Source organism: Mya arenaria, chromosome 12 (genome assembly GCF_026914265.1).
Source record: "Mya arenaria isolate MELC-2E11 chromosome 12, ASM2691426v1".
Classification (NCBI taxonomy): domain Eukaryota; kingdom Metazoa; phylum Mollusca; class Bivalvia; order Myida; family Myidae; genus Mya; species Mya arenaria.
Genome location: NC_069133.1, coordinates 48,959,406 through 48,972,193, shown reverse-complemented (window position 1 = coordinate 48,972,193; position 12,788 = coordinate 48,959,406). Strand labels below are relative to the sequence as shown.

The 12,788-nt window shown below is 33.9% G+C and overlaps 1 protein-coding gene across 10 annotated transcripts in view; it reads left to right on the top strand.

Moving 5' to 3' along the window:
- Positions 1-9,667, top strand: part of LOC128211003 (Kv channel-interacting protein 4-like) — a 422,182-nt gene extending 412,515 nt beyond the window's left edge. For all 10 annotated transcript variants that reach the window (XM_052915372.1, XM_052915369.1, XM_052915371.1 and 7 more), the window contains 5 exons: positions 1,637-1,706; positions 2,737-2,807; positions 5,815-6,027; positions 6,581-6,643; positions 7,016-9,667. In XM_052915372.1, the coding sequence (XP_052771332.1) occupies positions 1,637-1,706; positions 2,737-2,807; positions 5,815-6,027; positions 6,581-6,643; positions 7,016-7,063 (465 nt within the window). In that variant the 3' untranslated portion in view covers positions 7,064-9,667. The remainder of the gene's footprint in view (positions 1-1,636; positions 1,707-2,736; positions 2,808-5,814; positions 6,028-6,580; positions 6,644-7,015) is intronic.
- The last annotated feature ends 3,121 nt before the right edge of the window (positions 9,668-12,788 follow it).

Genomic DNA, 12,788 nt, shown 5'->3' with positions numbered 1-12,788 from the left:
GTTACGACCGTAAGAACTATATTAGAAAAGTTGTTTACATATAAGTAATTATTTTCTCAAATCGTTTCAAATTGCCTCCGGTGTGTGTTTTCCGGACTGTTCTGCCAATGGGTACTCATAATTAGGATCATCCTTTTTTCGCCACATTATCTCTAACATTACTCAGCAATTGAGGCCACTTTAGAGACTTTGACAAATATAGACCAGGAGAGGAACTAATTGCGTTTAGCACTTAGCATCTACACTTGTCTTGAAAAAACATTTCTTCTATAAGAAGCTCATTGCCTCGTTGGTAATTTTCTAGTTTCTAATGTTGTGCTGAGTAAGAGGAATTTCTTACAAAAGAGGGAATATTGATTTTGAAAACTGTTCTTTATTTATAATGCTTTTTCATGCGCGACATTGAGAGACTCCTTCTTTCTCATTGTTGTTTGTGATATAAAAATGAATGTTCCTTTTCATTGTTTTAAATACTTGTAAAGTACATGGACATGTTTGCTTGTAGAACATTCGATTGTGCTGGTTTTACAGTGGTTAATAAGCTGCAGAGTGAACACTTCCCTTGACAATTCAATGTTTTGGTACACTACCATATGTCTATTTACAACGATAACACACACTGTTTACTTCAATATAGTGACATAGTAATATGCCTATGTCTACGAATATCTGCCAGGACACTCGGCCATTAACTGTGTGACACGTGGTAAATGAGTATTTACGGCTAGACCTAACACTCATTACCGGGAGTCCGTTATGTAGCGCCGAAAGGAGACACCAGTCATTAGCGGTAGTCAATAACGGAATTGCGGTCTACAAGTAACTTTGTTAAAAACATGCCATCTTTCCTAATGATTTGGTAATAAACAGGACAGACAAATGAATGGAAATGGTGCGTCGATTGTCGACTCATTTACTGTTAATGTTTTTACGTACATGATGATGTCTGGCAAGGTTTATTCTGTATATTTTTTCTCCTGATTTTAAGAAACATGCTTAAAAAGGTTCAGCATCAATGTTTAGAGTTTGATAAAGATAAATCATACCAGGGTATGTGCGAATAGAATAATGTTTAGTGTGTATTTAAATCATTACATATATTCTTATTTTATTTTTGATTCAATAATTATATTGCCATCCCTGGTACCCTTTCATGAACCTTGTTATCAAACTAACGCTCAAGCAGGGGGTTAACAAACTGACGTTTGAAGCAGTATAGACGAATATTTATTAGAGGCTTTCCGGTGGTTTCTATAGCAATTAAATCTCATTTGCCTAAGTTTCTCAATTAAAGACGGTATTTACATTACATGCACGGGGGATGAGGCACGTTTTCAAATAAAACGCAAATATATGTTTCTTTTGGGATACCATGACTCCTTTATCAGTATAAGATTTTTTAATTATCCTTCTTTTTCAATTTTTGGGGAAATGTTCGATCAAACTATGAAACACACTTATCCTCTATCTACTACGCATTACGGTTCTACTTTTTCTACAAGAAATCATGTTCTCAAATTAACTCATTGGAAGATAGCCATCCAAACAATTGTTCCAAAGAGGCGTAACACATTTTGTAGTAAACTCAATTTATTACATTCAGAGCAAGATATATCGTTTCTGTCTTGATTTTCAGGAGTGCCCGACGGGGATTGTTAATGAAGAAACGTTCAAGGAAATATATGCTCAATTCTTTCCACAAGGCGGTAGGTACCTAATCCATGACATTGGGATTTCCCCTTAACTTGACCTTTGTGACAACGCGACGCTATGATCTATGTAAGGACTTTTTGTTGAAGTAAATATTGTAATTATCTTTTTTCAGTTGCGTTGTAACGGGGTCGTTGCAACCCGTTTTGCAATTTCTAAAGTTTCGAAATAATTGGCTTTCACTTATAGGCAATATTAGATTCTGTTGAAATACAATTTGTCTGTAATTTCAAATTCATTTATCTATGTTTTGTTTTCTGTCTGCGTCATTAAAAGGCTTAAATCTTGACCAAAATTAAAAACAATGTTCACCATATCCCTCCAGCTTAAACCTCTCAAAGTTACACTACCACCCTTCCCTTTTTGAAAGTTGTTTAAAGTTTGAGAGCTCCAATGCTTTCCATTAATGTTTCATGAAAGAGACGGTCTGACAACAAATAATTTCCGAAATAACATTCGGACATTGTGACCAAATTTTAATGTGTTTTCGAATTTGTAAACTTCTGTTCCGACTTGGTAACAAAACCATCGTCAGCGCTCAGACATTTTGACCTTAGCATTATGAAGAGCAATGCTAGTGATACGTCAAGCGTCTTAGTATTCGTTAAATGTCAGTTTATTTTTGCTGGTGAACTACATATTGTTAAATCATATGTGCATTTGTTTTATCTGAAATTGTTGTAATTATTAAAAAATCATTTCAAAAGTAAGTTAAGTTCTAATAAACATATCATAAATTCCTTTTTGTAAATCAGGTCAAGTGATGACTTACTGTAGATATAGGATACTCATTATTGTACTTGTAATAGTTGGGTTAGCATTGTAAATGTCCACGCACATAGGATGTACATAGGTCTGTTACTGTGTATCACAGTATGTTATTTTCTGGTGCATGGGGTGACTGATGATGCCTTGACTACTGTTAAAACTAGTAGAAACCTTGAGCTGGTACCCGGGCGGACTCTTTTATTGTGTTCCAAATGATTCATACATGAATTCAATCAATGTGTTTGCTTTTGTTTCCAGATGCCAGCGCCTATGCCCACTATGTGTTCAATACGTTTGACCATGATCGAAACGGGTCGATAAGCTTTGAGGTAATACTATGTTCCATTTGTTTGCGACGCTATGCCTTTCAGAATAGCAACATAAACATGTTTCTATAACTCTATCTCACTTTAAACATTTGGCCTTTTTGAAAATGCTTACCGAAAAAGGCCAAATAATAGTTTCTGATTGTTACCTTTTTACTTTTTCCCGTTTATTTGACGAGATTTACACTCAATGAAAGATTTATCCCCGTGGGAAAGTTTACTCTGGTGCAAACCTGTTTAAATAAATGCAAACCAAATGCAAATATTAAACCATGTTTGCAGGCGGGGTTAATTTGCCCTCATGGCTAGTTTTCGTTATATAATTGCAAAGCCTCATTTTCTCCCGTAGGTAATACGATCTTGGAAGGGTGTTGCAGTAAATAGAATTAAATTGCTCTAGTCATACTATGGGTAAAGAAATATTGATTCTAGTCTTATGAAATTCTAGAAATTCTTAGACAAAATGTATCTAAAACTCTGACTGATATGAAATATAATTACATTTAAAAATATCTGCGATAGGTCACTAATAGTAGCATTATCAGCATGATTTATGTATTTCTTTCAAATAATCTTTTTTTTTTAAAAATGTTAAAAAATCAATTGCAATTTAAACTTGTCAAAAACTTCCCCAGGGGAACACATTTCTTAATTAAACGGGTAAAATGTTTGTAAATCCGTAATATGCGGCTTTTTTGGCTAAAGTGATTAAATGCTAAAGAAAATCTTTATTAGTTCAGTTTGAGAACGGCTACTTCCTGATGAATGTTCAGAGTCAAGTGACGGTTTTAACGAAGGGAATAGCTGCTTAGAAAAAATATGCGAAGTTTTGTAGTAGAACGTGAGACTTAAATCAATTCCATCGATATCTTCATATTGAAATTTTAAAAAAGCTATTTAAAAACGATGTATTCAATCGAAATCTGTAAAGGTCGTTTAGTCTTACTTAAATCATTCAAGAGAGTAAAACATGTGTGTTCAAAAAAATAACAGAAAATTAGTAAAATGAAATTGCGTGCAAAAAATTGCAAAATTACCACCATTCCGTGAAAAAAGGCTTTCGATTATGTGTTTCCAATGTGAATTCTTCATTTATCTTAATCTAATTCTCACATATAATGTCCTGCTTTGAAACAAAACAGCATGTGTTTGTTTTTCCTGCAAGAAAACAACCTGTTGCATGCGGTTTTAATGTTTAAAAAGGCATCATTTTTGGCTTGTTTGAATATTAATCAATCCTTGGGGGGAAATTAAATTTTATAAGGATGCCAAAGGATCATATTAAGTGTACAATAAAAAACATGCTGTCATTCTCATTTAATCATTGTACATGCCAAGCAAAGACATTGGTTGTGATAATACAATCATAAGGTGGCTCAAAGCCCCATGTGTTAAAAAAGACATTGCAAAAGATTAGTTTGTCCTCTTGCAAAGCACGGGCACAATTGTAATAGTTTTGTTCATGCTGGTAGTAATTTTGCAAGCATGTGTATGTAAAGTGAACAATTTACAAGTTCTTCAATCCCAAATGTGTCACGAGGTTACTGACTTTGTGGTAACATTAAAGCTCATATACATTCACTTTACATGTCTGTAATGAACAAATGAATACGGAATACGTTTACCATTTCGAAATGATGGTTATGTCAAGTAGTATTATTATTGAGATGACTGATCAAATAAGATAAAACTATTTGAAAACTGACTAACATTTTTCAAATAATTTATATTGGTGACTTTAACACAGTTTTAATCTTACATTATTACATTATTATGTAGTTTTCAAAAGTTCAAAGTCAGTTTAAACATTTTATAATCAACAAAATGGTATTTTATTCTCAATTTATTCTCAAAGCGGAAATATTGATAGGGCACTTCTTTACATCGCCAGAAACCACTATCAGGTTACCATTGTCACTGCATTTCATTAGTTAATTGAGTCACGCGTGCGTCTCTCTAGCTTGTTACTTATGGACCTCACTAGGACCCTCATTCAGAGAACTGATTGTTATATGTCCCTGGGGTGTGTGTAACACAGTGTCCTGACATGGCTGCGTTACTTGGTCGATACTCTAAATGCTTAGAAGCGGAAAAAGTGTGTTTTGATGAAAGGCGACCTGGGACTGTTTTCACAAGAAATATTTGCGAGAAATGTAAGCGTACTATAATATTGAAACATTTGATAAAAATATTATCAAGTCTCAAAACTTTTGATAAGAGTATTGATAATGCGTAAGTGAAATATGAATGCGCATTTTCGCAAAGTTCCACTCTTTATGGAGCTTAAATAATTCGGTCCCTGGAATTCACAGGCATGTTCGCCTTTATTAAATATAAGGGGTGAATCGTTCGACCTATTTATGCCCTTGTATACCGTTGTTAAACTTTAATATTGTATATTAGACCAAGTATACTTTGTAATGAACATGGATTAAAAAAAAATGATCATAAATAAAGCAACTGCATACAGCGTTTGCTGTGTTGTGTATGAAACTGACTTGTTAGTAAACTACTAATAAGTAACTAATCAGAGTTTGGTTTAAACTGTAATTGGAAAGGTTCAGAGCGAGAACAGGGTTAAATGCCTTTAAATAGACTTACCCGTTATTGTCTGGCTCTTGGGCTGGTCTCTTACATTTTGGATTTTCACTATGGTATCACTTTGTAACAAATTTAATGAAAATCAATAATTCCAACTGTTACTGACCAAATGAAGATGATCAGCAGACTCACCATTACGTTTTTTGATATGGGGAACTAAGGCTTCGGGGTTTCAAATGCATATTGTTAAGGATAGTAGTTACACACATAAGTAACATTTTAGAATCAAAACCCCCTTCGACAGGGGATGTATGAATAATTCAGTGAGAAAAAACGATGTTAAATAACAGGAACAGAAGAAAAATGTTTTAATGTTATTTAGTAAAACACCACCAGTTTAGTGGAACTTATTGTATGATATCATTATCACAAGCTATATGATATTATTATGATACCAACATTTTTTCAGGAGTTTATCATGGGTTTATCGGTGTTAGCCAGGGGAAGTCTACCAGAACGACTACAGTGGGCTTTTAACCTGTATGACGTTAATGGGGATGGCATAATTACCAAAGATGAAATGTCAGAGATCATTGGGGCGATTTATGAGATGATGGGCAGGTTTACACAGCCGGCTATAGATGAATTGAGCGCCAAAGAACATGTTGAACAGGTTTTCCAGGTACACAACTCTTTGGTTAAAGAGAAATGAGTTCACATTTGATCACTGACTTACGTCGTTTTATACTTTAACATCATCTTGTAAACTGTAGCAAACAGTTTAATGTACACTTAGTAGATTTATATTCCAATATCATTTTCACATATATCGGTTTTAACAATTATAATTATGTCAACTTAAATATTTATGGATAATACCCGGTTTGTTTTAAAAAGGATTTCATAAAAGCCTTAACTTTTGCTCAATTCGCAATTCAGTTTTAAGCCAATGTTTGCATCGAACTGAAATCATATGAGTGGGGAGGCTATCGATATTTTCAAGAGAGTTATTTATTGGCTTTTCTCAGGAATATAGAATAAGCCTTCTTCGCCTATATATTGCAAACGCTTTAGAACCGTATGCTGATATTTCATACGGTCATGACAGTATTTTACCCCAACTGATTAAGCCTTCCGAATTTTTAAACGCATAAAGTCAAAGCACATTTTGTTCACCGTTAAATTAACCGTCAGAAATGTTTACCTTATCGTTTTCATACATCTTTTTCTTACAGAAAATGGATATGAATAAAGACGGGGTGATATCCTTCGAAGAGTTCATGGACTCGTGTCGAATGGTGAGCACTGCATTTTATCACCTGTTATAGATGCAATACATCAAATGTATTAAATTATGCGTTTTTCATTCGTTTATTTGTTTTATTTTTATGCGTACGTGTACGGAAATTTGAATTATAAGCCCAAGGCCCAAGGCCCGTATTCGCAGAGCCACTTAGTGATTCTAAGTGGTACAAGAACACCTCCAACTTTTACAAAAGTGTTGTTATTTGTCTTTTTGTTAGCAATGAAAAGTTTGCATTCATGAAATTTATATATTATGTTAACAACTGTAATTAATGGACGAATTATAGTATACATCCGCATCACATACGAATTTCTTCTTTAAACATATTTTGATGATAAAACATTAAAGTTTTCTTTATTTTCAGGATGAAAATATCGTACGAGGGATGTCTCTGTTCGATACTGTTCTATAGCGTCACTCACATCAGTCATTGTTACCTTAGAGACCACTCGTCATCAACGGGGTTGATTCCACGGTTGGACCTGTCAGTATTGAAAAAGGACAGACTTTAGTCACATCCATTTGTACACACACATTAGACATGTTATTGAACGTGTCAACATACCATTTGCGAATGGATTTGATATTACAATGCGGTGTCATATTGATGCAGTTCCTTTTTGATTTGATCTATTCATGAATGGTTGTGAAATTGCTTTTTTACCATTTAGTGTATACCCTCTTGTGAGAATGACTGTACCATAACTAAACCTAGCTCACTAACTCATGTTTGTCGATTATTACAATACTTTGTATTGATGTTATTTTCACTTCATTTAGCTTTGACCGAAATCTAGAAATGCACTACGTTTACAGAAAAGAATGAAAATTATCGGATGTACACGCATATTTAGACGACAGAATGTTGCCAACTTTACGTAAATGCAAAATAGTATAACAACTAGATTGCAATATACATTTATTTAATAACTAATCAATGCTCATTTATTTGAGGAAGCTTTTTTTCAGACACTTTCTTGCCATACTTACTTCTGTGATGTTACAAATACTAAGTTGACATTTTGTTGATTTTTTTTTAACTTGTGTCACACACAAAATAGGCTATCTCGGACATCATGTCATTGTTATCGTTCGGTAATTCTGTTTCCTTTTTGACATGTGAAATTTCTGTTCCTTACTTCTATTCCATAGAACACACGATCACAAAATGTTTTGAAATTCATATCAGTATCCACGTGACCGTGTTTAAATAGGCCGTATTGATACACCTTAGAGTTAGCTTAAAGTATTGAATATAATATAAACGATTTTTTTTTTCATTTTGGGAACGTTACATTATTTGACCAATATTTGGAATGAAATCCTACTACAATGTTAACATTATAGAGTGCGTTTGTGATGCTATGGGCCCTAAAAACGTGATTGAAATGTTAATGTTAGCTGAAATATTATTAATGTGTATAATGAAGGAAGTTGGTGGTTTGTAAAGCAATACAATATGACAAACATCTTTATATCTTAACAAAATAGCTGTTTGTACTCAAATACTGTTGATATGAGTGTTTACCTTCACCTGATATCTTTCTTTCAAAATGTAACACCATTAGCCAAAAAACAAAACTTGCATCTAAAAACTGACGCCCGATTGAATGACTGGTATGCTTGATAGATGAGTAGGCAAAACAGTCAGCCGTGTTTCAAACTATCCTTGTTTGCTCTTTTAAACTCATCCGATTTGTAAACATCACAAATTTTATTCCGCGAGTATCATATTTTCTTCAGAATTGCCTTTCCGTGTGCATGTGTTGAGATTCTTTAAAACCTGTTAAATCACTCATATAATGTGATTCGAACACAGAGAACAACTCCATTTATGACCCCATCTATAACGCCATCTATTACTAAATGTATAACAAATGCTGTTGTTTCCATACGCTGATACAGGTTGTGAGTTGTTATTTTGTAGTGTAAGTATCGGTAAGTGTTCTAGGATCAGCAATAGGAGCACATCCGTTTGTTATTATACCACTAGGTTCATTTATAAAACGCATATCAAGTCTTGAAAATTAATGATTTTACTTTGTTTTGAAGTAATACACCAAACATAATTTTATCATACATAATGAAATATCAATGATAGACTTTTATCTAATTTGCTTCAATACCGTTCTGTAGTTTAAACAAGATGCATGAACTTAAAAATGTCGATCAATATTTTAAAGAAAACTAATTATGTGCAAATCTGTTTAATATAAGACATTCCTTTTATTCCATTAAGGCTTAATTTAACACTATTCACTTAATCGTATAAACCAAAATTATCGTATGATCGCTTTATCGCACAGTATCTCCAAGTAGACATGCTATTCATTTCCAACATTTTCCTAGAATGGACAACTAGTAGTAGAAATCAAAGTTTCTATTGAATTTGTAATGCTATTCATATCATACAGAATCTTTAACGATACTAATATGTTGTACGATTTTCAATGCGATGGTACACATGCTTGAGAAAAACAGGAGAGTAGTTTTAGTTTTTTTTAGGGAATGCGACATATTACTTGTACGGGTACGTGTACGTGTGTACCTTTTGTGTGCATTACGTCATTAAGACATGTGTACACGGTAAAAACATGGAACTGCATGTACAACATCACGATGAAAGGGATTAAAGTGATCATAGCGCGACTATAATAACAAGATGAATTTCAAATCGCCTTTTAAACTAACCTGCAACTTTACATGCATGTGTATCTTCACGTACAAGTTAACGTTCAAGATAAGGTTTCGCATCTTCTCCATTATTTTCTTGATAATGTGTACTGTATTTTAATGTATTTCATTCTCACCATTCCTTTATGTATAAATTTAACTGATTGTTGATTGTTGAACATGTTTTGTATTTTCTCTTGTTGACCGTTTATTTTCAATTATTGTTGATCCTTAAATTTGTACAAGATAAATTTGGTACTTATTACAATGTTATTTGTATAGTTTGAAACATATGCTCTGATTAAGGGACGATGAATAATAAACCATTGTTATCTTCCCTATACATGATGTAATCTTTTTCATATTCCTATCTGACCATGATACGCCATTTGCAGTGTTGCATTTAACATTGATGTGGATGACAATTCAATCAAACCAAAATTGCTTTTTTTCGTACTCTATGCGTACCTTGCGCTTGACGACGTTTCCAGTAAGACCAAAGCAAATCGATTATAGGATAAGCTTCAGGTTTTAATACAGTAAAAGACAAAGAAACATCGAATTAAGAACAAGACTGATATTCATTCCTTTTTGATGTATACACACGGCGGTCATAAACACTTACGCAAAGGCTGTACATGTGATTGGTTCAAAATAACATATTGAGGTCAAAAATTCATTATTTTATCAATCATCTCAATAGTTGCAGTTTGATGGGTTACATGCTGTTTTTTTAATTAAGGCTTTCCAAAGCGAATCTATCAATACGGGACAGTCGTCGACTACGGAAGCACTACACATGGCTTGTTTACATGTAGAAGAGAAGACTTACGAACATTACTACAACAAGTCCAAGCCTCGTGATCCTTTGAGAGGCAGCAGATGCATAAACAGGGTAACGCATCGGGTCATTATCTTCCCAAGGCCAGCAATTCTGAATGTGTGGAAGGTCGTATTGTACCGAATCGGACTGACCATTATTTTTCAACCACCAACGTTCGTGCAGTGATAAATTTAAAACTTATTTGATCTTCGCCATCATCACAGTAATTATACTACAAACGTTGCTATTTGCAAATATGTGAGAGAGACTATTCAATGCGTCATTTGACGGAAGATAAGCATACACGGATAAGATATAGCTCTTCCGTTTCCATTTAAGTCTTGTTTGCCGACATTATAAGAAATTGGAAATATGATAAAAAGTATACTTCATTATATGCAGACGTTTATTATGGTTTCTATAGTTTGATTTAGAATAATAAGCAGTGTCCGTATTCTTCCCACAAAGATGACAGTTTTATATGTAAATTGTTTTCCATTACCAATCATTGTTTTTTTTTTAGTTTTTATTTAATATCATTGTAATCAATATTTTGAACTTGTAATATGTTTGAGAGTGTTTTCGTTTGCTAACTCGCTCCCATACCGGAACGGTAACAAGTAGGCGGTGCTTAACCGTTCAATAACTATCTTGCGAAAAAATGGTAACGTAATCGCTGATACGGCAAGATGTCCTTAACATGTTCTTCTATAATATAGCATTGCAACTCTTTTTTTCTCGCGAATAATTATGTTGATTCACAACAATATCAGTGTGCGTACTTCCAGTAACATTGGACAGAAAAAAAACAACAACATTTGTTTAACATATCCATGTGCACACTTTTCATACGTATAAACTGTTTTCTTACATATTTTGTTCATAATTCTTCAGTTTTTTGGACAATTAAGCGTGTTTACTGATTACTGTTTACGTTTGCAATCCAACTGTTCTGAAAAAATAAGAAAATACATTTCAATTTCCGTTTTTAGCGAGACGTAGAAAATAGACTGAGCGTACAAGTTAAGTACCATTTGTGTATTTATATCTCCATAAACATCTTTGAGATTGAACTCGCTTCAATGGTCATGCCACATTTTTCGCTGACTCGTTCCTTTGTGCTAGTTAATTGAATCTCATTGATACGCCATTCTTCTCACTTACGTGAATCCTGTAGTTGTCAGATTTATTTCCAACATAAAATATGTCATTCCTTTCCATACCAAAGTTCGTCGTCCATTGCCATGCGAATCTTTATTCAATAATATACCACGAAGCTACATAAGGAAATGGTTGGTAGTTGATGGGTCAGAAAACCAAGTCCAAGTTACCAAAATTAGGAGGAGTATGTGTTCGACGTGCATGCATTTCTTGCCGAGCAGGAAAATCAAGTCCATAAACCCTTTATGTTTTCACTGCAATACATTCCAGTGATTGTTGCGTGTGAGGTTGATTACTCATAATCTTGTTTTAACCTCAGATGAACTCCTACAGCGCAGACCGGTCTAAGGCCGTATCCTAAATTCATGATCAGAATAGTGTTGCCTATTGTCTTAATTCCGCTTAGAATCCACACATATCGTCAAATTTCTTACAAATGTTTTATAACTGTTATTTTATCTCATAAAATTATAATAATTTTATATATCGACCCCATACGGAATCTTGTCATTTATGATCACGTTATTTAACAACAGTTTGATTTGAATATCATATTATGAGAGCTAATTTGTCCGAAGCAAAAATTAGGATTTGTTTATTTTTGTACAACCACAACGACAAAAGCGCCACTGAGCAGTTCACTTGTTTTACAAATTATTTAACATACGAATACACTTATTGTCAATGATCGCAAGACGTTGTTAGTATTGACTAGATAACAACAGCGCTAACAGTGAATTGTTCCATAGTTGTAGAAATATAACGGCATTAACGCTGTAAGAGCTGATCATGGCATGGTTGATCAGAAGATTACGGCCATCATTACGAACGGTCCAAGTGTTGATGAGGATAACAGGGCACGATAATGAATCACTTCACTGTTATTGACATACAACGGCCATGCGAACTGATCGGGTCAGAGTTGATAAGAATAAGATGGCATGAGAAGGAATCGTGTCACTGTTGATTGACATACAATGGAAATAAGAACAAAACGTACCTGTGTTGACTATAATAATACGACCATACGAATAAATTGTTCCATCGGTTAATAGAGCGAATAATGTTGATTCAAATAGTCGTTATAACGTAATTTTGCATTGTTAACAATTCAGTCATTAGAATGAATAGTTCCAGTGTTTATTAGAAGGATGCTGCAATGCTATCTTATCGAACCAGTGTTTATAGGCCAGAACAGAAATGTGAACGAATCGTTCCATCGTTAATCAAAATATAACGGCCATTCGTCCGATCAATTCAAGCGTTTTCAGAATAATACTGCCATTAAACCGAAAACGTGCTTAGTAGAATAAAATATGCATTGGAACAAATATTATTTAGTCTTAATAATAGACTGGGCTAGTGTATCAGTGTCCCCCTCACCTAAACAATAGACTGGGCTAGTGTTTTAGTGTCCCCCTTACCTAAATAATAGACTGGGCTAGTGTTTAGTGTCCCCATCACTTAAAGAATAGACTGG